Here is a 25,715-nt window from a genome sequence, read left to right on the forward strand (position 1 = left end):
ATTCTGAAAACAAAGCACATGCCATTGTAAATTAAATTGAAATTTTAACTGAAAAGGATTTTTCTTCCTTTCCCTTATATAAATGGGGTGTGTATTTTCGTTTTAATCCATATTTCAGATTTCAAAAGAACAAGGTCTTGAAGTTCTACCTGAACATGATCCAATACGTGACCAAAGCTGGTATGTAAACAAAAAGCTCCGCCAAAGACTGCTTGAAGAATATGGAGTCAGAACCTGTACTGTTGTTCAGTTCCTTGGTGATGCCATTGTTTTGCCAGCAGGAACACTTCATCAGGTACATATAAACTTTTTGACATACCTTTTGAAAGAACAAATCTTGAAAATTTTTTCTGGGCATAAATGTAAGTGAAAAAAGACAGAAGTAACAGGACACTCTGAACCAGTCTGTTTTCATGAATTAAATCACTAGAATGGCATTTTAATGTTTGAAGAAATTTGAAATAATTGAATACTTTCTGAGCTTGAATTGTTTTAACATAGACTAGATTTGCATTTATATATTGTTTTTGATTTAGTGGATTAAAATTTAATTTTTAAGACCTCAGCAGAAGGATAGAGTTATTATATACTCATTAGACCAGAAAGAGGTGAGGGAAGAATATTAAGACTTTTTTTTTAAATCAGGCTATATGTTTTCCTACTGTCTCTCTTGAACATGCTAACATAGAAAGATAGTATGTAATTTTTATAGTTATCAGTTCACAGAACTAAACTAAAACACTTAATTTTGGGGTTCCTATAGCTTGATACATGGCATGAGAAAAATGACATAGAATAGCTGTTGAGGAGAGGCTATGGAGGATGAAATTTAAAGCACACAATGGATCCTATAGGAAGAATGGGGCAAATAACCCAGTTTAACCCTGTTAATAGTAAAATGAACCAGGGAAACCTGAGGAACCCGCCCCCAAAGGCTAATTTTGTCTCATAAGTTGTTCCCTACCTTTTCCATCCACCATTCAGTACTTGAGATATAGTTTAATATGTATTCATTTGCCAAAGATAGGTTCTCACATTTTATAACTACATATGCACTCACTGCCTATTATGCATTTGTGACATTATCATATACAAATATTCCTTAGGTGATACACTGTTTTTTTAAGGATGTCAGATTCAAGGTCAGATTTCTTTCTTCAATCTCAAATGGCATTTATGATAGTGAAATCAAAACATCATAATAATAAATGTACCTTTTTCTCTATAACTTCCTAGAGAAATATGTGTATGTTAAATGACTATATTCAGATGCCCTCAAAAGAACCACCTATGTTAAAGGAATCATACAGTAAATCTTTTTGTGAATAAGAATATTCCTTTGATAATACAAAATGGATTTCTTTAAATCCTTATTTACACATTTAGTTTTCTTAAAGTAGATATAACAGTCATTTTTTTAAATTGAGGTATAATTTTCATGTAGTAAAACTTTCCTGTTTGGCATTTAATCATGTAAGTTTTGATAGATGCATAGATAACAAAACAAACTACAGGATAGTTCCATTGCTTAAAAAAATTCTCTCTAGTAGTAAGCATCTCCTTTTCTTACCCAGTTGTCTAGGTTTTTGTACTTTAAAATTCTGCCTTTATGAAAACATCATTTAATTGGAACACATAATATGTATTCTTTCAATCTGGCTTTTCTTTTTTTTTTAATTTATTTTTGTAAAAAATTGGGATACATGTTGTTTCTGTTTGTACATGGAGCAACAGCATACCATTTGCGTAATCATACATTTACATAGGGTAATGATGTTTGAATCATTCTGTTATTTTTTCCTCCCCCCCCACCCCTCCCACCCCTCTTTTCCCACTATACAGTCCCTCCTTCCCCCATTCTTGCCCCCCTCCCACACCCCATTATGTGTCATCATCCGCTTATCAGTGAGATCATTTGTCCTTTGGATTTTTGAGATTTGCTTATCTCACTTAGCATGATGTTCTCCAATTTCATCCATTTACCTGCAAATGCCATAATTTTATTATTCTTTATAGCTGAGTAATATTCCATTGTTATATATATACCACAGTTTCTTTATCCATTCATCAATTTATCCTTCATCAATTGAAGGACATGTAGGTTGGTTCCACAGTCTGGCTATTGTGAATTGAGCAGCTATGAACATTGATGTGGCTGTATCTCTGAAGTATGCTGATTTTAAGTCCTTTGGGTATAGGCCGAGGAGTGGGATAGCTGGGTCAAATGGTGGTTCCATTCCAAGTTTTCTAAGGAATCTCCACACTGCTTTCCAGAGTGGCTGCACTAATTTGCAGCCCCACCAGCAATGTATGAGTGTACCTTTTTCCCTACATCCTCTCCAACACCTATTGTTGCTTGTATTCTTGATAATTGCCATTCTAATTGGGGTGAGATGGAATCTTAGTGTAGTTTTGATTTGCATTTCTCTTATTACTAAAGATGGTGAACATTTTTTCATATGTTGGTTGATTGCTTGTAGATCTTCTTCTGTGAAGTGTCTGTTCATATTCTTAGCCCATTTGTTGATTGGGTTATTTGTATTGTATTCTTGGTGTAGAGTTTTTTGAGTTCTTTATAGATTCTGGAAATTAGTGCTCTATCTGAAGTATGAGTGGCAAAGATATTCTCCCACTCTGTAGGCTCTCTCTTCACATTACTGATAGTTTCCTTTGCTGAGAGAAAGCTTTTTAGTTTGACTCTATCCCAGTTATTGATTCTTGCTTTTATTTCTTGAGCTATGGGAGTCCTGTTAAGGAAGTCTGATCCTAAGCCAACAAGTTGAAGATTTGGACCTACATTTTCTTCTATAAGATGCAGGGTCTCTGGTCTGATTTCAAGGTCCTTGATCCATTGTGGGTTGATTTTTGTGCAGGGTGAGAGATAGGGGTTTAGTTTCATTCTGTTGCATATGGATTTCCAGTTTTCCCAGCACCATTTGTTGAAGAGGCTATCTTTTCTCCATTGCATTTTTTTGGCACCTTTGTCTAGTATGAGAAAATTGTATTTATTTGGGTTTGTGTCGTGTCCTCTATTCTGTACCATTGATCTACCTGTCTATTTTGGTGCCAGTACCATGCCGTTTTTGTTACTTTTGCTTTGTAATATAGTTGAAGTTCTGGTATTGCGATACCCCCTATTTCATTCTTCTTGCTAAGGATTGCTTTAGCTATTCTGGGTTTCTTATTCTTCCTCAGTCTGGCTTTTCTTACTCAAGAAATGCATTTGAGATTCAACCATGTTTTGTATGTATTATTTGGTTCCTTTTTATGGATGGGTGTTTGATTTATTTGTTTGTTTTTAAATATATGTATTTTTAGTTGTAGTTGGACACTGTACCTTTAGTTTCATTTTTGTATGGTACTGAGGATCAAACCTAGGGCCTCATGCATGCAAGGCAAGCCCTCTACCACTGAACCATAACTCCAGCCCTGATATATTTGTTTTTCCAGTTCTTTAAAACTCATTTGTTTTTCTCTTTACTAACTGAAGTATAGTCATATTATTTTCAGTTTGAGGTAATAGTAAATAAAGCTACTGTAAACATTTGTTTATAGGCTTTTGAGTGAACACAGCTTTTCATTGTTAGGTAAATACTGCTTAGTAGGACTGCCTTGGATATAGGAGTAAGAAACTGCCAGGTTGCTCTCTGAAGTGGTTGTTCCATTTCCTTTCCCCAAAGTAGTGTTACATGCATTTCAAATTCTCTACATCTTCCCTCAACACTTGTTACTATCAGTTTCATTTCTGAACCATTTTCAAAACTATACAGTGCTTTATCATTGTGGTTTAAATTTGTACTTTTTTTTTTTCTTGGTATGGGTTTGAACCCAGGGGTACTCAACCACTAAGCTACATCCTCAGCCTTTTTATTTTTTATTTGGGGGACATTGCTGAGACTGGCCCTAAATTTGAAATTCTCCTGCCTCTGTCTCCCAAGTCACTAGGGTGATAGATGTATGCCACCGCACCCAGCAATTTGTACTTTCTTAATGTTTAAATACGAGTATCTTTTCCTATATGTGTTTGCTGTCTGTTTACTTGGTAAAATGTATGTTCAAATATTTTGCCCTCTTTTTTGTTTGTTTTATTTGGAGTGTTCTTTATTCTAGATAAATGTTCTGTGTCTACTCTGTTGTGCAAATAAATTCTCCCCATCTCTGACTTAACTTTCCATCTCTTGATGTTCTCTCTGAGTGGGGACAGGAAACGGAGGTAGTGGAAATTGAACCTAGGGGTCACTCTACACCGAGCCACATTCTCAGTTTTTTCTTGTTCTTTTTCCTTTTTTTTTGGTGGGGTAGGCCTACTGGGAATTGAATCCAGGGGCACTCAACCACTGAGCCACATACCCAGTCCCATTTTGTATTTTATTTAGAGAGGTTCTCACTGAGTTGCTTAGTATCTCACCATTGCTGAGTCTGGCTTTGAGCTTGTGATCCTTCTGTCTCAGCCTCCCAAGCTGCTGGGATTACAGATGTGTGCCACCATGACCAGCTCAGCCTTTTTCTCTTTTGAAGAGAGGGTTTTTCACTGTGATGTCTTAAGACGGCCTTGAACTTTTAATCCGCTTTCCTCAGCTTCCTGAGTTGCTTGGATTACAGGTATGGGCCACTATATCCAACATAGATTCTTAAATACTTTTAACTTTTGAAATTGTAATTGTAAAAGTTCAATAGTGTAAGACTAAATTTTCACCCTGAAAATTAACTTTGCCTCCAGTTTCTTTTCTCCAGAGACAATCATTGTTACCATAGAGGTTCCAGACTTGAACATGCCTCCCCACTGCTTTTACTTTGGGGGAGGCAGGGATGAGAGAGAAGAACCGTCTTTTATCTGAGTAGCAGGCACCAAGTAATCTTGTTAAAAAATTCACATACCACTCTGCCCAAAGCTTCACAAAAACAGCCCTACACCTGCACCCTCATCTATATAGTCTATACCTATACCTGTACCTTTGCTCTACACATTTTTTAAGGCTTTGCTCAGCTTTTACCTTCTCAGTGAGGTCTTTCCTAACACCCTTGTTTAAAACTGCAAATTGTGTCCTCTGTCATCTTGTTTGCTTTATTTTCCTCCATTGTAGTTATCACCTTCTATCATGACTTATAATTTACTTACTTCAGTATCTTTAACTTCCCACTAGAATGTAAGCTTCATATAGTCAGAGATTTGCAGGGATTTTTGGTTTTGGTTTGGTTTTGCTGGTTTTTTTTTTTTTTTTTTTTTTGGCAATGCCGGGGATGGAGATCAAACCCAAGGCCTCACACATGCTAGGCAAACTCTCTGCACTGAGCAGGAACCCGGGCCATAACATTTATGTTTTTCATTGTCCCTTCCCCTTATCTAGAATGATACATTTAAAATAAGTATTAGTAAATCTGTAAAGAATTGAAAATATGTTCTCATTTACAAAGAAACTTTTTGCACAAAATTATACTTTTCTGTTTGTATATAAACACTGTGTGTGTGTGGTGTACTTTATACAGACATGCAAAGTTTTACTTCTTCCTGTTTTCTCTGGGTATTATGGGAAATTTACCTGAGTTGGAACCTAATTTAAAATTTTCACTACATAGTGAACATAACATACATCAAAAGTGTACGTATATACATCAAAAGACATAGTTTCTTTGGAAATGTATAGAAGAGTCATATAGTTTATAGAAAGCAAATTTTGTGTATGATATAAGATGTTACATTTGAATAGACTGTGAGGAAAGCATGTTTGTGACCTAAACTGGCAAATTGTATTCTGAGGTCTACCACTAAATTGATGAGTGATCCAAGACAAATCATTAACTTATGTGCTCCATATTTTGGCAAGAAATTGCCAGCTAGGGCTGGGGTTGTGGCTTAGTGGTAGAGCACTTGCCTAGCATGTGTGAGGCCCTGGGTTCAATCCTCAGCACCGCATATAAATAAATGAATAAAATAAAGGTCCATTAAATTTTTTTTTAATTTAAAAATTAAAAAAAAAAAAAAGAAATTGCCAGCTATAAAAGCAGTAAGTTCTACCTTCCCTTTCCTATGTAGTGTGATAATGACAGCACAGTTGCTATTTTGAGAGATTATTGAGGTTGCTGTCCCTGATTCACAAGTGGTAGTAGTGGGTTTTGTTTGGTTTTGGTTTTGGTTTTTTGTTTTTGGCAGAACTAAGGAATGAACCCAGAGGCACGTCTTTTTTTTTTTTTCTTTTTGTTCTTTTTTGTACACGATTGGACCCAAAGGTGCTTAACCATGTGCTACATCACCAGCTCTTTTTTTATTATTTTTTTATTTAGAGACAAGGCCTTGCTAAATTGCTGAGGTTGACCTTGAGCTTAGAATCCTTCTGCCTCAGCCTCCTGAGTTGCTGGGATTACAGGCATTCACCACTGTGCCTGGCTCCATCCCTTCTTTATTTTGAGACAAGGTCTCACCAGATTGCCCAGGCTGAGCTCAGGCATGAATCGTCCTGCCTCAGCCTCCCAAATTGCTGAAATTATAGGCTTACACCACTATGCCAGGGAAGGTAATGTTACTTTGAGAGAGAATTTAAGGGAAGTGATAAGAACTCTGTTCACAATATTAATTTTGATTCAGTACACATTATTTCCAACATATGTAGGTCTTAGCAGTACTGCAGATGTTTATTGATGATTCAACACTTATGGACTACAGGTTGCCCTCAAAATAATGCAGACTCTAAATCATTATTTCTCATTCTTTAGCATACATTAGAATTTCCTGGGTGGCTTTATCAGACACAGAATCCTGTACCCCACCCCTCAGAGTTTCTGATTAATTAAGTCTAGGAAAGGAAGAATATGAAGTTCTTCTAACATGTTCCCAAGCAAAGCTTAATGTTACTGTCAGGAACTACACTTTGAAAAACCATACAAATTGGAAGCCCTTGTAAACTCAAGGTGCTTATCAAAAAACTTTCAACCAAGTGGTACTTTATGACAGGAGCCAGTAATGCTAGGGAAGAAACACCGCTCTTTTGCCTGTCAACAGTGAGTACTTCCAGAAGCTAAACTAGGAGATGAGTTCACATTTGTGTCATATAGCCATAGCACTCTTATTTTGCGAACACCTCTAAAATTACAAACTTAAAAAGCTTTTGTTGGGCTGGGCACAGTGGCACAGCCTGTAATCCCAGGTACTCAGTAGGGTGAGGCAGACAATCTCAAGTCTAAGGTCAGGAAATTAAGTGAGGCCCTAAGCAACTTAATGAGACCCTGTCTCAAAATAAAAAAGGACTGGTGATATAGCTCAGGGGTAAGCCCCTGGGTTCAATCCCCAGCACTCCACCACCACCCAGATCTTTTGTTGGCAAACAATACAGTGTGTAAGACTCTTCCTTTACATCCCTAGACAGAGCAGCTAGACCTTGACCTCACAGCTACAGTATTCTGAGTGACTTTTATTTAAACTGAAACAACTCAAGATCTGGAGTGGTAAAACTAGTGCTCTACCACAGTTCTCAACAACACTAAATAAATGAACAAATAAATTATGTCTTTAATGATAAATTTTTCCTAAATTGCTTAAATTTAGCTATTCATAATGAATTTATATTTTAAAGCTGTATAGTCTTTGCTTTATATGACCAATTGTATAGAACTAGAATTGATCCTTTAAGACAAGTGTAAGTAAGATAGTATGTGTCCAGAAAGTGAAGTATAAATGACTCAAAAGATGGCAGGGAAAAGGGATGAGTAGCCAGGCCTAGAGGAGCATGCCTGTAATCGTGGTGTCTTGGGAGGCTCAGGCAGGAGGATCACAAGTTAGGACCAGCCTCAACAACTTGGTGATACATGAGAAACTTTGTGAGACCCTATCTCAAAAAATTAAAAGAACTGGGGATATAGCTCAGTGGTAAAGGAAGCTATAAATCCTCAGTACCACAAAAGGGTGGGGGTAGATAAAGTGTCTTCATAACTGAACCCTTGCATCTTAAAACTAACCCTCAATCCTTGAAGAAAATATATCATGTGGGGGTCATTTGAAAACATAATAGCATCCTGTAAGCACTAATAGAACTCAACATTCTGGGATTTGGCTTTTGTTTGGTTTTGGGGGTATCAGGAATTAAACCCGAGTGCACTTAACCACTGAGCTATATCCTCAAACCTTTTAGTTTTTAAAATTTTTGAGATAAGGTTCTCTTACTAAGTTGCTTAGGACCTCAGAGTTGCTGACACTAGCCTCGAATTTCAGATCTTCATACCCAAGCCTCTCAAGTCCCTGGGGTTACAGGTGTGTGCTACCGTGTTGGGCTAAAACCCAACATTCTAAAAGTCATTTTAAAATAATTATAAATTGTCAAAGACTGACAGAATCAACTTTTTTACAACTCTGGAATCTAATCCAAAACTTAGCAACCAGGAGACCATTTAATGAAGAAAAGGGCAGCTAAATTTTGACATTGAGGGAATTCTCTTCAGGCACTAATAACCAATGAAATAATGCAACACAGACATCAGTGACCATACCCAACAAGAAATACAGCCTTTGAGAAAAAATTGGTAAAATTTACTAAACAATGACTATAGCCCTCAGCAATCAACAATAGCAAACCCTGAGGCAGGGGAGAATCTGATTATTAGAGTTAACACATTACAAAGTTCAGATACCAAATTTTCAACAAAAGGTTACAAGGCTTGCACGGAAAAAGGAAAACGTGACTCATTCAAAGGGAGAAAATACACTGACAGAAATATTCCCTGAGGAAGTCCAGATATTGAACTTAGACAACAGTCTGAAATACAATCAAAGAGCTTAAGGAAAGTCTATGAATAAAGAACTATAGGAATTCAGGAAAACGTTGGATGACTAAAATGAGAATATCAATAAAGAACTTATAAAAAGGAACCTACTAGAAATTTTGGAACTACAAGTGATTTTTAAGACATGCTAGAACTAGATCTGTCAAAAGGTAAGTACTGAACCAGGCGTGGGTGATACACATTTGTAATCCTAGCTACTCGGGATGCTAAAGCAGGAAGATCACAAGTTTGAGACTGGCCTGGGAAACTTAAACCCTTTCTCAAAAGTAAGATTTTTAAAAGGCCCATGGAAGTAGCTCACTGGTAGAGCATTTACTTGCATGCACAGGACACTGGACTCAATTTCCATTATCATAAAACAAAAAAAACCAAAGGTATATACTAAAACTTTTGAAGGGCTTACTCTTCACTTTCTCCACAGCATGTTCAAATAAGCAAAAGAGGGAGGGCATTTATAGGCTCTATGATGGAATGAGAGAGTTAATGTAAGATTATAAAGCAGTGGGGCTAGGGTTGTGGCTCAGTGGTAGAGTGCTTGCTTGGCACGTGTGAGGCACTGGGTTCGATTCTCAGCGCCACATATAAATAAAATAAAGGCCCATTGACAACTAAAACAAATATTTAAAAAAAAAAAGATTATAAAGCAGCTATTAGACAAGATGTGAGAGAAGTTGGGCTTCTGTTGACTTGCTATTTGTTGGCTCATTTGTCTTGGGACAAGAAGTAAACATCTCATCCATAGTCTGATGTTCCGTGAAACAGAATATATCTGTTCTGTGGACAAATGAAGAGCCAGTAAAGCTGTAGAGAAATGCTGAAACTGTCAGGCATCTACAATGCATAATATTGGCTGATTTCTTACAAAAATTGTTTAATCAGGGAAGAAAAAGCTGTTTTGAAACAATGTTGTACTAAAGTCAAAGGAGATTGAAGTCTATTTAATTGGCTATTTTGAAAGGACTCAATCAAAATCATAGTACAATTCTGAAACTCATATGTGGTCAGTAGATGTATTTTGACCTATAGTTTTCTTCCTAGTTCCTAACAAACTGAACTGCATTTCCTTTTCTTTATGCTGTGGTGTAAGAGCCAAAGAAATAGCCTCAGACACACTCAGTTTGTGATTGCCTTGTAGATTGTTTCTAGTTTCCAGTCTTTAAAGTAGCATATTTCTACAAAGTCCGTCTTGACAAAATTTAGGACCCACTTATCAACTTCTCCAAAGGGTTTCTGGAAGTTACTTTCTTTTTATCTATTAAAAATATTTACTGGGGCTGGGTTTGTAGCTTTGTGGTAGAACACTTGCCTAGCATGTGTGAGGCACTGGGTTCAATTTTCAGCACTGCATACAAATAAGTGAATAAAAATAAAGGTCTATCAATGGTCTAAAAATTGTTTATATTAAAAAAAATTTCCTTTACCAAGTCACTTTCATGAAACTTTTCAGTGGAAGGTGTGGTATTCTGCCTTGAAATCCATTTGATGTTTGGGAAAATTAAATCTCTTGATTTTAGACTATGGCTTTTCTTTGCTCCCACCTCGTTAGATTTATATTACACAAGTTTTCTTTTGGACATAGGTACAGAATTTTCACAGCTGTATTCAGGTAACTGAAGACTTTGTGTCCCCAGAACATCTTGTACAGTCATTTCACTTAACGCAGGAACTGAGACTTTTGAAGGAAGAAATCAATTATGATGATAAGCTGCAGGTAAGAAGTGAATGTACAGTCCTTTTTTTATGTTCAGAAAATAAAATATAAGCATAATAGTTTAGGCATTTATTGCCTGGTTTTGTCACAGAAGATTAATATCAATGTGTATTTAATTGTATGAATTTTAGTGACCCCTATTATACCTCTTGGCTTAGCAACACTTTTAAATTTTGACATTTTTCTTACTGAATTTTGCTTACCTAGGTCCCCATAAAATTACTAACACTTTTTAACCTGGTGGTTGTCATTTGTCAGTTTCTCTTCAGCTCAAGTGAATTAGATAATGTCAATATTTCTTTCAGGTTAAAAATATCTTGTACCATGCAGTAAAAGAAATGGGTGAGAGCTTTGAAGATACATGAAGATGAAATAGAGGATATGGAAGAAAATTAATGTGTGGTCCTGTTTGATAATTTTAGACCGTAGAATTGGGATTACCTCCCTTGAATGATGACATGTATGCACCACTGACTTAAACTTCATAAAACCATCAGTGCCAAGAAATTCTCTTTGTAGTGATTACTTGTTACTGACACCACAGCAGTATAGCATATGTCACAACTCCTGTGATTCAATGTCATAAAAAAAGCTAAATTCAAAAACAGTACTACAGAGCTGTTTCTGTATCATAGTGTATATGATGTTTGTGAAAATGTCAAATTTAAATTGATGTATTTATTTTTGGTAAAAAAATTATATGCTATATTGTTGATCAAGTGTAAATGTGCCCTTGTACAGTTTAATAAGATAACTGATATTTTTCACTACATTGAGACAGTTACTGTGAGAATAGGACACAAACACCAGCTATTGCCTGCATTTGGGAAATTTGCTGAATCGCACAGCAGTCATGTCATAATCAGAAAATTACTGCCAAATAATTGTAAAATTTGTAAGATATAAAGTATATAAAGTAGATACTAAATAGACACTTCAATATTTTGTTGAAGCTATTGACTGTATAATTAAACATTTTCAAAAGGTGTAATTTATTTAAAATTGTCTCATTTTGGTAAAATTTATGTGAAGTTTTAAAAGCTAAATATTAAACTTAATATACTGTGTAAATATATACATATATACATTTAATGATGTATTTTTTTAAAACATTGGCTTGCTTTTGTTAAAGTGCAAGTGTTACATATGGCTTTGTATATTAAAGTTAAAAGGGGTTTTACATTTTCCATTAAAAAGACTTTATCAGAAATTGGATTATTTTAGTTCTTCCTCTTTTGACATGTATACTACTGAGACAGAGAAGAGCTTGCAGTCAGTGTTTGAATATGCATACTACTACTTACTAGTGTGACCCTAGTAAGTTGAATTAATTTGGAATCTTCATTTTAATAGCTAACAACTATTATCAGCTGGTTGCTGGAGGTGTATGTAGTTCGAACTCTTCAAGTTACTGGAAATATGTAGTTTTCCACTGACATCTGCAGGATATTATGAAAAGGAAAAAAAAGTGCTTGGCACAGTGATGCACATCTGTAACCATTGTGACTTGGGAGGATCACTAGTTCAAAGCCAGCCTCAGCAACTTGCAAGACCCTGTCTCAAAATAAAAAGGGCTGGGGATGCGGCTCAGTGGTTAAGTGCCCCTGGGTTTAATCCACAGTACCAAAAAAAGAAAATGGCGGCGGCGTGGTGGGGGTTGGGGGGGTTTGATAACACAAGTTCTGACACCTGATAAGTTGCTGAGTATTTTCCGATTTTTTTTTCCCCCCACCACCATCTTATAAGCTCCATGTAGGCTGTTTGCCACTGTCCACCCCAAAGTTCAGCTAGGATTTTGAGCCAAGTACCTTTTGTATAACTCCCAACACCTGCACACAAGGGTTATGGGATCACTGACTGGCCTGAAAGAAAATTAGCTGAAGAGGAAAGTAGGCTGAAAAAACACTTTAAATGATTTTGTGAGCATGACTTTTTTTTAATACTTCTCTGTTGATGACCTGGAGATGTAGCACAGTGGAAAGAGCATTTACCTAGCATGCGTGAAGGCCCTAGGTTCGAGTCCTCAACACCACAAAAACAACTTGCCAGTTGATTAACTTTGTTTTACCTATTTATTTTTGTGGTGCTAGGGATTGAACCAGGACCTTTTACCACTGAACTATGTCCCTAATCTGTGAGCTCCTTTTTAATAACATTTTTCCAAATATGCCCTCAACCAATTGTAGTTTCTTTGCCTGAAGATTTCATATGTTATCTCTGATGATAAGTCTTGATATGGAATTAATTTAAAGGCAAGATAATAATTCTGGAGATTACCACCTGCTGATCCCCTAAGTCTACTAAGAGCTAAGGATCTCTGGTTATTTTCTCCCAAAAAGCCATTTGCTCTTTCAGGTTGTTGAGCCACTTTTGAAACCATACTACAACCTCTTTCATATAGCTGAAACCAAGGAATTTCAAGCCAGGTAGTGTAACTTCTTTTGAAGAAAAACATGCTCCATGAGATTATTCTAGTCATAGAATAATTATTCATAGTCTGAATGGTAATACTTTACCATGTCTGATTTCATGCTTATGAACTAATTTGTGCTAAGCCTAGGTTTGGAGGGAGAACTCCATTGTGCTTGTATCATTAAAGGTATTTTTTAAACTTTGGAAGACTGGGGAGTTGCATACGGATTGCTTTTTAATTCCTGGAGCCAATTGCTCCCAACCCATTTACCATATTGCAGACGTCCTTTTGGTTGGCCTCTGATGTCCACACAGCTTCCTCCAGAAAGTGGTATGGTGTGTATTACCTTAAAGGTATAGAAGAGTGGTTTGGGTTTTGGTACTAAGAATTGAGCCCAGGGGCTATCACTGAGGTATATCCCTACGCCTTTTATTTTTTGTTTTGAGGCTGACCTCCTGCCTCAGCCTCCCAAGTCACTGGAATTACAGGCATGTGCTACCTTGCCTAGCTAATATGTAAAACAGAAATATCAAGGTCAAGAAAATGTTCATATAGTGAAACTTGTGCTGAATAGTTATTGTCTTCCCATTTTAGTCTATAAGGTCTTTTTGGATCTGCATATAGATTACTTTTCTTGAATAATGAATTTACATATGTTCAAATCCGTATCTTTTCTACTGTGTATTTGGGAATTACACATAAGAAATCAATCTGTTACTTCCATTTTTGGTACATAGGGTACGGGTTTAACTGTGTATAAGAAAGATTGGTGACCTTCAGAAAAGTGCTCTCATACCTTTATTTTGCTTTGTGTGCACATCTTATATATAGAGAGAGATACAAATTCAGCATGCTCTGTTCTAGATTCTAACCTATCAAAGATGTTCTCCAGACCAGATTAGATAAGCATTTTCAGCCTTGGGGGTGGGGGAAGAGAAAGTGGTTTAGTTAACATTCAATTCACTCTGCATTATGAATTTAGGTGTAGCAAGTTGACCAAGATACAAAGTTATATGCTTCTCCTGTCACCAAGAGTCAGACTAGAAAGTTTCCTAATTGCAAGTTACAACAACCCTAGCTCCACTTTGAAATCACAGGAAGTGTAAAAGCTGAGTAATAAAGTACTTAGATTCCCACGATAATTTATTTTGTATTGATTTATTGAACTCTACCACTGAGCTACATCTCCAGTCCTTTTATTTTTATTATTAAACAGGGTCCCACTAAGCTGGCTAGCCTCTAAACTGCTAATATCTGGCCTTCAATTTGTGATCCTTCTGCCTCACCCCTCCTGGGCTACTGGGATTACAGCATGCACTGCCACATCCCAGCTGTCTTTAAAGTTCAGAGACTTAATGGTTCCATCCAGGCCTCCAGCCGCATAGGAAGTTGATTTCCCTTTTGTGAACAGGATGGTTTTTTACAGCTGACTCAGCTGTTAAGCTCAGTAGACTAGGAATGTAACTCAGTGGAAGAGTGCTTGCCTACTATGCACAAGACCCTGGGTTCAGTCCCAGCATCACCTAAATCATTCAGAAAGTCAACACAGTGTAAATGAGGTGTCCAAATGCAGCCAGGACTGGAGGATTGCCCTTTTCTGTTTGTCTTTGAAAATCCAAGCTGGAATACCCTGAGAGGAGATGCATTCTTAGGACAAGTGAGGAGTCCAACGCTGTCTCCCAGCCCTCCAATCTTGACCCTAAATTTGACAGGTGATGAAAGAATGTGAATAGCGGAGTCAAGGAACAATACAAATGAGAGGAGAAGTAATAACAATCAGATGGAATTGACTCCTTTCCCAAGGAGAGCAGTGTGGTCTCTGCCAGTACAGTGGGATGGTAACTCCCCTCAGTTCTATCACACTGTCCAGAAGATGGACAAAAACAGTCAAGGTAGGTGGAAGTGAGTTCATGATAAAGGAGATACAAGAGTTGCAATATGAGGGTAAACAGGATAGAGTATAGAGTATCTTACAACTTACTCGATAGCATTTATTGAGCTGTTGTTGAATATTTAGCTGTATGTGTTTGGCACTGGCAATATGATAGTCAAAAAGATACTCCTTTAGGATTGTCCATCTGTGCTAAGTACTAGGTGACCAGTATATAATGTGAGACTTCCAACATACTTCCAAAGTGATTTACACAATCACTCAACTCTGGTTCTTTTAGAGGAGTGGAGGAGGAGGGGCTGGCTTCTTGAAACTTCCTTTGTAAGAGAGAATATCAAGTGGACAAATCTATCTAAGCGTAGTCCAGCAGACAACTTCCAGGATGTGTCATAGGCAAGACTACAATCTCCTATATAATAATTTTTCACACCAAATATGTAGAGAGTGGCATTCTGAGGTGTTTAATCAGTAAGCTGAATATATGCAACCAAACACAGTCTGTCCCCTAATTCTTTGGAAATGGGAATTCCAGTGTGGCACGCATAGGAATTTAACAAAAAAAAGTTTTCAGTAACTAGAATGACTCTTATTCCTTTGCTGCCTGCATTAGGAAATAGTTTTGTGCATTCATTTCGGTTTTTGTTTAGAAGTACTCCATTCACATCTTTTAAATTTTGGTAGTTGAATTTTTTAAGGCCCTAGTATGTTCTAGTGTTGGAACACATTTTCCATGATGCTCAGTGGGCCAGGAGCCACATTGTCAACTAAACTTTGGGGAGAGGTTGGTTTGAAAGGTAGGTAGAAGGCTAAAGGGTGTTACTCACATGCTTGTCTAGCATGTGTGAGGCCCTAGAGCCAGTCACTATTCCTATCATTGGTTCCTTCACCCTTAATCCTGTCACACCTGGAGAACTCCACCCTTTTTTTTTTTTTTTTTTCCTGATTTAGTACCTGTATTAAAGAAGCAGGCTAAGAACTGCAAAAATTGACACCACCCTCACCTAAATGACTATTGACCAATCCTAACACAAGTCTATTCCAAATATTTTCCGTTCCTCAAGACCCAGTACCGGACCGTGGCCCCCTCACTTTTAGAAAATGGAAGGATAATCCACTTTACTTTCTTTTGAGGAGAGGTATGGATACTGGGGATTGGAGTGCTTTACCACTGAACCACATCCCCAGATCTTTTTATTTTTTTGCACAGAGCCTCACTAAACTGCACAGGCTGGCTTTTAATTTTGTAATCCTCCTGCATCGGCCTCCTGAGTCACTGGGATAACAGGCATGTGCCATCATGCCTAAGGCCCCCGTTTTATTTTTTTGAGATAGGATATCACTGAATTATTGATGGTCTTTAACTGGATTCTATACCTCAGTCTCTGAACTTGCTGGGATTACAGGTCTGTGGCACCACACCTAGCATGGGTTAGCCTTGAGATTAACTCCTGGCAGTGAGACATGAAAGGCATGATCAGACAGGTAATAAGTAAACAAGTCTCTGATCCCTGCACTAATTTCACCCAGTTTTTTTTTAAAGACTTTTTTTGTAAAATATTGGTTTTAGTTGTAAATAATACCTAGATAATAAAGACAATACCTTTATTTTTATGTAGTGTTGAGGATCAAACCCAGTTCCTCATGCGTGCTAGGCAAGCCCTCTAGCACTGAGCCACAACCTCTGCCCCGACATTTTATTTTTAAATTGCACTTCGGTATCTGTTCTAGACAAGGCAAGCTAATTAAGACCTAAACCAGATCCTTATCTTCCACAGCCAGTCTGGCTAATGACCCCAAAAGAACCAGTTTCTCATTATCCACCAGATGGCGCTGTTGGTCAGCAATGGCTTTTTTAAAAGGAAGAACTTCCCACAACAATGTGAAAATAACCTTAAAAAAAAAAAAAAAAAAGCCATTCCACTCACTCCCAGATATCACTGATAAGGATACATGAGGATATGACAAAGTATAATAATAAAGGTCATTTTTTGATCTTTAATCGACTGGTTTGGAGTGATTCAAATCATACTTGTGGTATTATCACATTTCACATCTTGACTCCAAGTTATGAACAATCCTGGGCCAACTATGCCTCTCACCTAGTATTCATCTTTTTTTGTAGTGGGAATGGAGCTTGGGTACTCGGCCACTGAACCACATCCCCAGCCCTACGCTGTATTTTATTTAGAGACATGGTCTCTGAACTCTTATTCCTCCTGCCTCAGCCTCCAGAGCCACAGGGATTACAGGTGTGCGCCACTGCACCTGGCTTATCCTTATTTTTTTTTTTTAATCTATTAACAATTTTTAAATAATTCATATTACGTGGTGCTGAGGGTTGAACCCAGTGTCTCATGTGCTAGGCAAGTGCTCTACCACTGAGCCACAACCCCAGCCCAGTATTCATCTTAATCATTTTTTAAAAAGCTTTTAGCCATGGCTGCTCGCAAATTTTTAAGAGACCATAAAACAGGCCAGGCATGGTGGCACACCAGTATGCAATCCCAGCTACTCTGAGTCTGAAGCAGTAAGATTTCAAGTTTAAAGTCAATGTGGGTCATTTAGGAAACCCTGCCTCAAAATTAAAAGAGCTGTGAATGCAGCCTTGGTTGATAACATGCTTGCCTGCCATGCATGAGGCCCTGTGTTCACAAAAAATAGACAAAGGCAGGGAGCAGTGGCGCACACCTGTAATCCCAGCAGCTGGTGAGTTCAAAACCAGCCTCAGCAACTTATCAAGACCCTAAGCAATTTGGTGAGACCTGTCTCTAAATAAAACACAAAACAGTACTGGGGATGTGGCTCAGTGATTAAGCACCCCTAGGTTTAATCCCCAATATCAAAAAAAAAAAAAAAAAAAGACAAGGTATTTTAAGTGTAAACACAAGCTCAAAGTTTACCAGATGATCTGTGACTAAGGAAAAAACAAATGTTTTTCCTCACTCTGGATATTTATGACACCAAACATGGAGTCTTTTCTCCTCCACCTTGGATTCTCTGTTGAAGATAAATTAGCTGTTCTAAAATTTAACTCACTTTTGACACTATCTACTTGGAGTTAGCATCAGACCCCCACAGGTTAAGTGCTCAGTCCCACAACACTGCCCATCTCAGACCAAATCTCTAGTGTGACCTCTGCTTCTGATCAACTGGAGTTTCCCCACACAACTTTGGTTTAGGTAATTTGCTAGAATGGCTCAGAAAAATTTTACCCATTTTACAAAGGATGTAATTTAGGAATAGCTGGGTAAGAGTCAGTCATAGTGGTAACAGAATGGAGCTTCCAACCTCTGGGAGGCGTCAACTTTCACATGTTCAGCAATCTGGAAGCTTTCCATACCCCACAGTCCAGAGTATTTATGGAAGCCTCAGGTAGGCATGCTCAGTTGTTAAATCTTGAGCCCTTCTCCCCTTCCAAAAGGATGTGTGAGGCTGCAAGTTCCAAGCTTCTGATCACAACTTGATCTTTCTGGTGACCAGCCCTTAGCAAGAATTAGTCGCCTTGCTAGAATGAGACAATCCTGCCTCTCAAGATTTCAGGAACTATGTGCCAAGAACCAAGAATAAAGACCCAAATATGATTTACTATCAATTACACTAACAGCATCTCCATCTACTTCTCAGAAATGAGAAGAGCAGAAACGCAGTAGTTTACTGTGTACAGAGATGAGGTTTGAATAACCAGGTCCCTTGGCCACAGTAGGAAAACTAGACGACTCGGCCCCAAATATGGCTCAGTGAACACAGCACAGTCCGCAAGTCAGACTTTACTCTTGGCACCCTCCCAATCTGTTACACAACTTCACAAAACTTAGAACTTTCTGGACCCCAATTTACATATAGAAAATAACAGGTCTTAAAGACCCTTAAAACTGACACCCAGAGATCCAAGATGGTAGACTAGAGGGAGGCTGCATTCCTTGTCGCTCCATAACTCCATTTCAAGCGGAGGATATGTTTCTTGGTGAGGCAGTTTTTGCAGCTTATCGATCCCCTGCTGTTTACCCCATTTGTCTACTGTGATCAACTGCAGTCTGCCAACATATCGACTTTCTGAGTGCAGATTGCTCACTCTGGCACCTACCATCCACCATTTGCCTGCCTCTTGCCTGTCCGTCATCTGCCTTTCACCTACCCATCACCCACCGCCCAAGGTTCACCTCCCGATCATTCGACAGCAGTTGGCAGACTGACCAGACCGCCAGTGGAGCATCAGCTGCCTGCCGTAGCCTGGAAGTTCACTGTCACAGTATCTGCAGTTTGGTTAAATGTGGCTGCCGCCATTTTGAGACAACAGCAAGGATTTATAGGACCCCTGGCCAGACTGACTGAGCCCCATCTCCAGGATCCCTCAGCCCGACCAATCACTCCCTGCCACTGGGGCTCTCACATTGACTGACTGCTCCCCGCCACAAGGAACCCCAGACCCACTGCACCCCACCTCCAGGATCCTGCAACCATATCGACAACACCTCACCTCCAGGACCTCCAGTTGACCACGCCCACACCCTGAGCTGCAGCTCCCCATTTGCCAACCCATGGGGTCATCTTGGCTAATGTGGAAACCTGTATCTCCCATCTTTAGGTGGAGCACATCCCATCCTGAGAAACCTGCTGGAGACTGGAAGCTCATTGTTAGGTACCTCTCATGCATCAGACTACTGAAGACTGGGAGGTTTGAATACTATATGACTGTTAAGCGTATAGATTTTCTTTTTTCTCCTTATTGAAAATTTTAAGTTTTTATTTCTTTACTTTTCTTGCTGCTCTCTTTTCATTTACCTGTTCCCTCAGTCTCTCCATTTTCCCATGCTAACAACCGACTTCTTTTGATTATACTCACTCTTTCGATGACTCTAGAACTTCTACATGTTCTTTTCTTATCACATTAACAGCTACATCCTACACACCCCTCCACATCCTCTTTGTCTTCCATTAGAAACTGTAGACTTTTTTGCAAATCTGTTATACTGAAGATAATTGAACTCATTCTGTTTATTATGACAATATTGTTAATGTCCTCATAGGGGTATTTAGCTTCGGGTTGCATACTGTCTGAACAAGGCACTGCTGGAACTGATCCCCCCCTTGAAAGAAAAAGTTTGGGAAACCTATAGGGTCACTATAAACCTATAGGGGGGAAACTGCAATACCCCAGATCTGCACAGCTAGAGGGGAATATACATGAACAACATGAAAAAACAAGGGACAAAAATGATCCAAACAAGCCTAGATTCTGTATTAACAGAATCCAGTGACAGTATGATAGAAGAGATGTCAGAAAAGGAGTTCAGAATATACATGATTAAAATGATTCATGAAGCAAAGGATAAGAGAGCAAATGCAGGCAATGAATGATAATACCAATAAGCAGTTGAAAGAACAACTGCAGCAGGAAGCAAAAGATCATTTCAAAAAAGAGAGAGAGATTCTCAAAAAAAAAAAAAAAAAAAAAAAAAAAAACAGAAATCCTTGAAATGAAGAAAACAATAAACCAAAAAAAAAAAAACTCAATGGAAAGCATCACCAAAAGACTAGACCACTTGGAAGACAGAACCTCAGACAATGAAGACAAAATATTTAATCTTGAAAACAAAGTTGACCAAACAGAAGATGGTAAGAAATCATAAACAGAATCCTCAAGAACTATGGGACATCATGAAAAGACCAAATTTAAGAATTATTGGGATTGAGGAAGGCACAGAGATACAAACCAAAGGAATGAACAACCTATTCAATAAAATAATATCATAAAATTTCCCAAATCAGAAGAATGAAATGGAAAATCAAATACAAGAGTCTTACAGCACCAAATGCACAAAATCACACCACACCAAGGCACATTATAATGAAAATGCCTAACATACAAAATAAAGATAGGATTTTGAAGGCTGAGAGAGAAAAGCATCAGATTACATACAAGGGAAACCAATACGGATATCAGATTTCTCAGCCCAGACAAAGCTAGAAGGGCCTGGAACAACATAATTCAAGCTCTGAAAGAACATGGTTGCCAACCAAGAATCCTATACCCAGCAAAACTAACCTTCAGATTTGAAGACGAAATAAAATCTATGATAAACAACAGTTAAAAGAATTTACAAATACAAAGCCTGTACTACAGAATATTCTCAGCAAAATATTCCATGAGGAGGAAATGAAAAACGATGTATGTCAGTAAAGGTAGGAACTACACTACCTTAAAGGAAAATCCATTCAAAGGAGAAACCAAGTCAAGTTAAAAACCAAAAATAAGTCCAAATGACTGGAAATACAAATCTTATCTCAATAATAACCCTGAACGTTAATGGCCTAAACTCATCAATCAAAAGACATAGACTGGCAGAATGGATTAAAAAGAAAGACCCAACAATATGCTGCCTGCAAGAGACTCATCTCATAGAAAAAGATACCCACAGACTAAAGGTGAAAGGATGGGAAAAAACCTATCACGCACACTGACTTGGTAAAAAAGCAGGGGTTTCCATCCTTATTTCAGATAAAGTGGACTTAAAGCCAAAGTTAGTCAGAAGGGATAAAGAAGGACATTTCATACTGCTTAAGGGAACCATAAATCAGGAAGACATAACTATCATAAATATTTATGGCCCTAACAACCATGCATCCATGTACATCAAACAAATCCTTCTCAATTCCAGGAATCAAACAGACCACAACACAATAATTCTGGGTCACTTTAACACACCGCTGGATAGATCTTCCAAACAAAAACTAAACAAAGAAACCATAGAACTCAATAACACAATCAATAACTTAGACTTGACATATACAGAATATTACATCCATCAACGAGTGAATTCACTTTCTTCTCAGCACATGGAACCTTCTTGAAAATAGACCATATGTTATGCCACAAAGCAGCCCTTAGTAAATGCAAAAAAATAGAGATACTGCCTGGTGTTCTACCAGATCATAATGGAATGAAATTAGAAATCAATGACAAAATAAAAAACAGAAATTACTCCAACACCTGGAGACTAAATAACATGCTATTGAATGGAGCATGAATAACAGAAAACATCAGGGAGGAGATAAATTCTTAGAGATTAATGAGAACAACGATACAACATAACAAAATCTCTGGGACACTATGAAAGCGGTACTAAGAGGAAAATTCATTGCATGGAAGGCATTCAAGAAAAGAGTAAGTCAACAACTAAATGACCTAACATTACAGCTAAAAGCCCTAGAAAATGAACAGAACATCACCAAAAGTAGAAGACAGGAATTAAAATCAGAGCTGAAATCAATGAAATTGAAAAAAAAAAAAATTCAAAAAATTGACAAAACAAAAAGTTGGTTCTTTGAAAAAGTAAACAAAATAGACGAACCCTTAGCCACAATAACAAAGAAAGAAAACTCAAAGTACTACAATTCATGATGAAAAATGAAATATCATGACAGACACCACTGAAATATGAGAAGCTACTTTGAAAATATATATTCCAACAAAACAGAAACAACTGAAAACATCAACAAATTTCTAGACATATGATCCTCCCAAACTGAACCAGGACATACACAATTTAAACAGATCAATATCAAGCAATGAAATAGAAGAAGCCATCAAAAGCGTACCAACCAAGAAAAGCCCAACACCAGACTGATTCTCAGCCGAGTTCTACAAGACCTTCAAAGAACTCATTCCAATACTTCTCAAAGTATTCCAGGAAATAGAAAAGGAGGGTACCCTACCAAACTCATTCTACGAAGCTAATACCAACCTCATACCCAAACCAGGCAAAGACACATGAAGGAAAGAAAATTTTAGACCAATACCCTTGATGAATATTAGAGGCAAAAATCCTTAACAAAATCTGGCAAATGGCATCCAAAAACATATTAAGAAGATAATTTGCCACGATCAAGTGGAATTCATGTCGGGAATGCAAGGTTGGTTCAACATCCAGAAATCAATAAATGTAATCCATCCTATCAATAGACTTAAGGTTAGGAATCATATGGTCATTTCAATTGACGCAGAAAAAGCGTCCGACAAAATTCAACACCCCTTCATGCTCAAAACACTAGAAAAAATAGGGATGTAGGAACATACCTGAACATTGTAAAGGCTATTTATGCCAAGCCCATGGCCAACATCATTGTTAATGGAGAAAAACTGAAAGCATTCCCTTTAAAAACCGGAACAAGACAGGGATGCCATCTTTCACCACTTTTTTTTTTTTTTTTTTTTTTTTTTTTGTGGTGCTGGGGATTGAACCCAGGGCCTCGTGCTTGCAAGGCAAGCACTCTACCAACTGAGCTATATCCCCAGCCCCGTCTTTCACCACTTCTATTCAACATCGTCCTTCAAATACTAGCCAGAGTAATTAGACAGGCTAAAGAAATTAAAGGGATACAAATAGGAAAAGAGGAACTCAAGCTGTCACTATTTGCTGATGACATGATTCTCTATTTAGAGGATCCAAAAAAAACTCCTCCAGAAAACTTCTAGACCTCACAATGTTAATTCAGCAAAACAGCAGGTTATAAAATCAACATGCATAAATCTAAAACATTTTTATACATAAGTGATGAAACATCTATAAGGGAAATGAGGAAAACAACTCTGTTCCCAACAGCCTCAAAAAAAAAAAAAAAAAAAAAAAAAAAAAAAAATCTAACCAGAGGTGAAAGATCTCTACAATGAAAACTACAGAAAAATAAAGAAAGAAACTGAAGGTCTTAGAAGATGGAAAGATCTCCCATGTTCTTGGATAGGCAGAATTAATGTTATCAAAATGGCCATACTTCCAAAGGCACTATACAGATTTATCACAATCCCAATTAAAATCCCTATGACATTGCTCATGGAAAGAGAAAAAGCAATCGTGAAATTCATCTAGAAGAACAAAAGACCCAGAATAGCCAAAGCTATCCTGGGCAGGAAGAGTGATGCAGGAGGTATCTTAATACCAGAACTTAAACTCTACTATAGAGCAATAGTAACAAAAACGCATGGTACTGGCACCAAAATAGACAGGTAGGCCAATGATACAGTATAGAAGACACGGAGACATACCCACATAAGTAGGGTAACCTCATACTAGACAAAGGTGCCAAAAACTTACAATGGAGAAAAGACAGCCTGTTCAACAAATGGTGCTGGCAAAACTGGAAATCCATGCAGTAAAATGAAATTAAACCATTATCTCTCACCCTGTACAAAACTCAACTTGAAATGGATCGAGGACCTAGGAATTAGACCTGAGACCCTTTACCAAATAAAAGAAAGAGTAGGCCCAAATCTCCATGACTTTGGCTTAGGACCAGAGTTCCTTAACAAGACCCCCACAGTGCAAGAAATAAAAGCAAGAATCAATAAATGGGATAGATTCAAACAAAAAAGTTTTTTCTCAGCATAGGAAACAATCAATAATGTGAAGAAAGCCTACAGAGTGGGAGAAAAATCTTTTGCACATACACTTCAGACAGAGCACTCATCTCCAAAGTTTATAAAAAACTTAAGGGGCTGGGGACATAGCTCAGTTGGTAGATTTCCTGCCTCGCAGCACAAGGCCCTGAGTTCAATCCCCAGCACCACAAAAAAAAAAAAAAAAAAAAAAACTTAAAAAGCTTTACACCCAAAATACAAAGAACCCAATCAATAAATGGGCTAAGGAAATGGGCAGACACTTCACAGAAGATACACAAATATCTTATTTGTGATCAATGAATATATGAAAAAGTGCTCATCATCCCTAGTAATTAGAGAAATGCAAATTAAAACCACCCTAAGATTCCATCTAACTCCAATTAGAATGGCTATTATCAAGAACACAAGCAAGAATAAGTGTTGGCATGTATGTGGGGGAAAAGGCACACTCTTACATTGCTGGTGGAGTTGCAAACTGGTGCAGCCACTCTGGAAAGCAGTATGGAAATTCCTCAGAAAGCTTGGAATGAACCCACCCTTTGACCCAGCTATCCCACTCCTCGGTTTATACCCAAAGGACTTAAAATCAGCATACTACAGTGATGCAGCCACATCAATATTCACAGCAGCTCAATTCACAGTAGCTAGATTGTGGAACCAACCTAGATGCCCTTCAATTAATGAATGGATAAAGACACTGGTATATATACACAATGCAAAATATATTACTCAGTCATAAAGAATAAAAAAATTATGGCATTTGGTGGCAAATGAAGTTTGAAAATATCATGCTAAATGAAATAGGCCAAGCCCAAAAAACCAAAAGCTGAATGTTTTCTCTGGTAACTACATGACAATATATAACAGGGGGAGGGGGGGGTTGCGATGGGGGAAGAGAAAAATGAAGCAACTTTGGATGGTGTACACAAAAAAGGGTGAGAAGGGGTGGGGATGAAAGAACAGTAGAATGAAACTGACAGTATTACCCTATGTATATGTATGCTTACATGAATGGCTTGAATCTACATTGTGCACAACCATAGAAATGAAAAGTTGTACTCCATTTGTGTACAATGAATCAAAATGTGTCTGTAAAAATAAAATATTAAAAAAAAAAACCTGACACCCAAAGTAACTTTAAAATGGGGTGTATCCCAGTGGTAAAGCACTTAGCACTTACTTCACAGGTATGTGGCCCAGGTTCCATCCCAAAGCATGGCAAAAAAAAAAAAAAAAAAAAAAAATATATATATATATATATATGTATATAATATATATATTTTCACACACATATATACAATTTATAAATACATATGTAAATAATATCTATGTGACACAAAAGTATCCACAGATTAAAAAGCAGGAAGTTCATGTAATTTAACATTTTGAACTAACATGAAAAAATATTTCCATTTCAATCGTCTTGATAAAAGACTAGGGAAAAAAAGTTTTGAAAAACTGGTTATTTCTAAAACATTTTCCTCCTATTCCCTTTTCTCTTAAACATCGTTTCCAGGTTGTATGGATTACC

At 37.6% G+C, this 25,715-nt stretch overlaps 1 protein-coding gene across 14 annotated transcripts in view; it reads left to right on the plus strand.

The window, feature by feature from the left end:
* JMJD1C (jumonji domain containing 1C) overlaps window positions 1-25,715 on the plus strand; it is a 355,043-nt gene that overhangs the window by 298,882 nt on the left and 30,446 nt on the right. For 11 of the 14 annotated variants that reach the window (XM_079136384.1, XM_079136380.1, XM_079136379.1 and 8 more), the window contains 3 exons: window positions 119-295; window positions 10,352-10,483; window positions 10,789-11,169. The exons of the other annotated variants lie outside the window; for them this stretch is intronic. In XM_079136384.1, coding sequence (XP_078992510.1) covers window positions 119-295; window positions 10,352-10,483; window positions 10,789-10,848 — 369 coding nt within the window. In that variant the 3' untranslated portion in view covers window positions 10,849-11,169. Of the gene's footprint in view, window positions 1-118; window positions 296-10,351; window positions 10,484-10,788; window positions 11,170-25,715 lie in introns of those variants that run through there. 14 annotated transcript variants of the gene reach the window in all.

Source organism: Sciurus vulgaris (genome assembly GCF_902686455.1).
Source record: "Sciurus vulgaris genome assembly, chromosome: 4".
Lineage (NCBI taxonomy): Eukaryota > Metazoa > Chordata > Mammalia > Rodentia > Sciuridae > Sciurus > Sciurus vulgaris.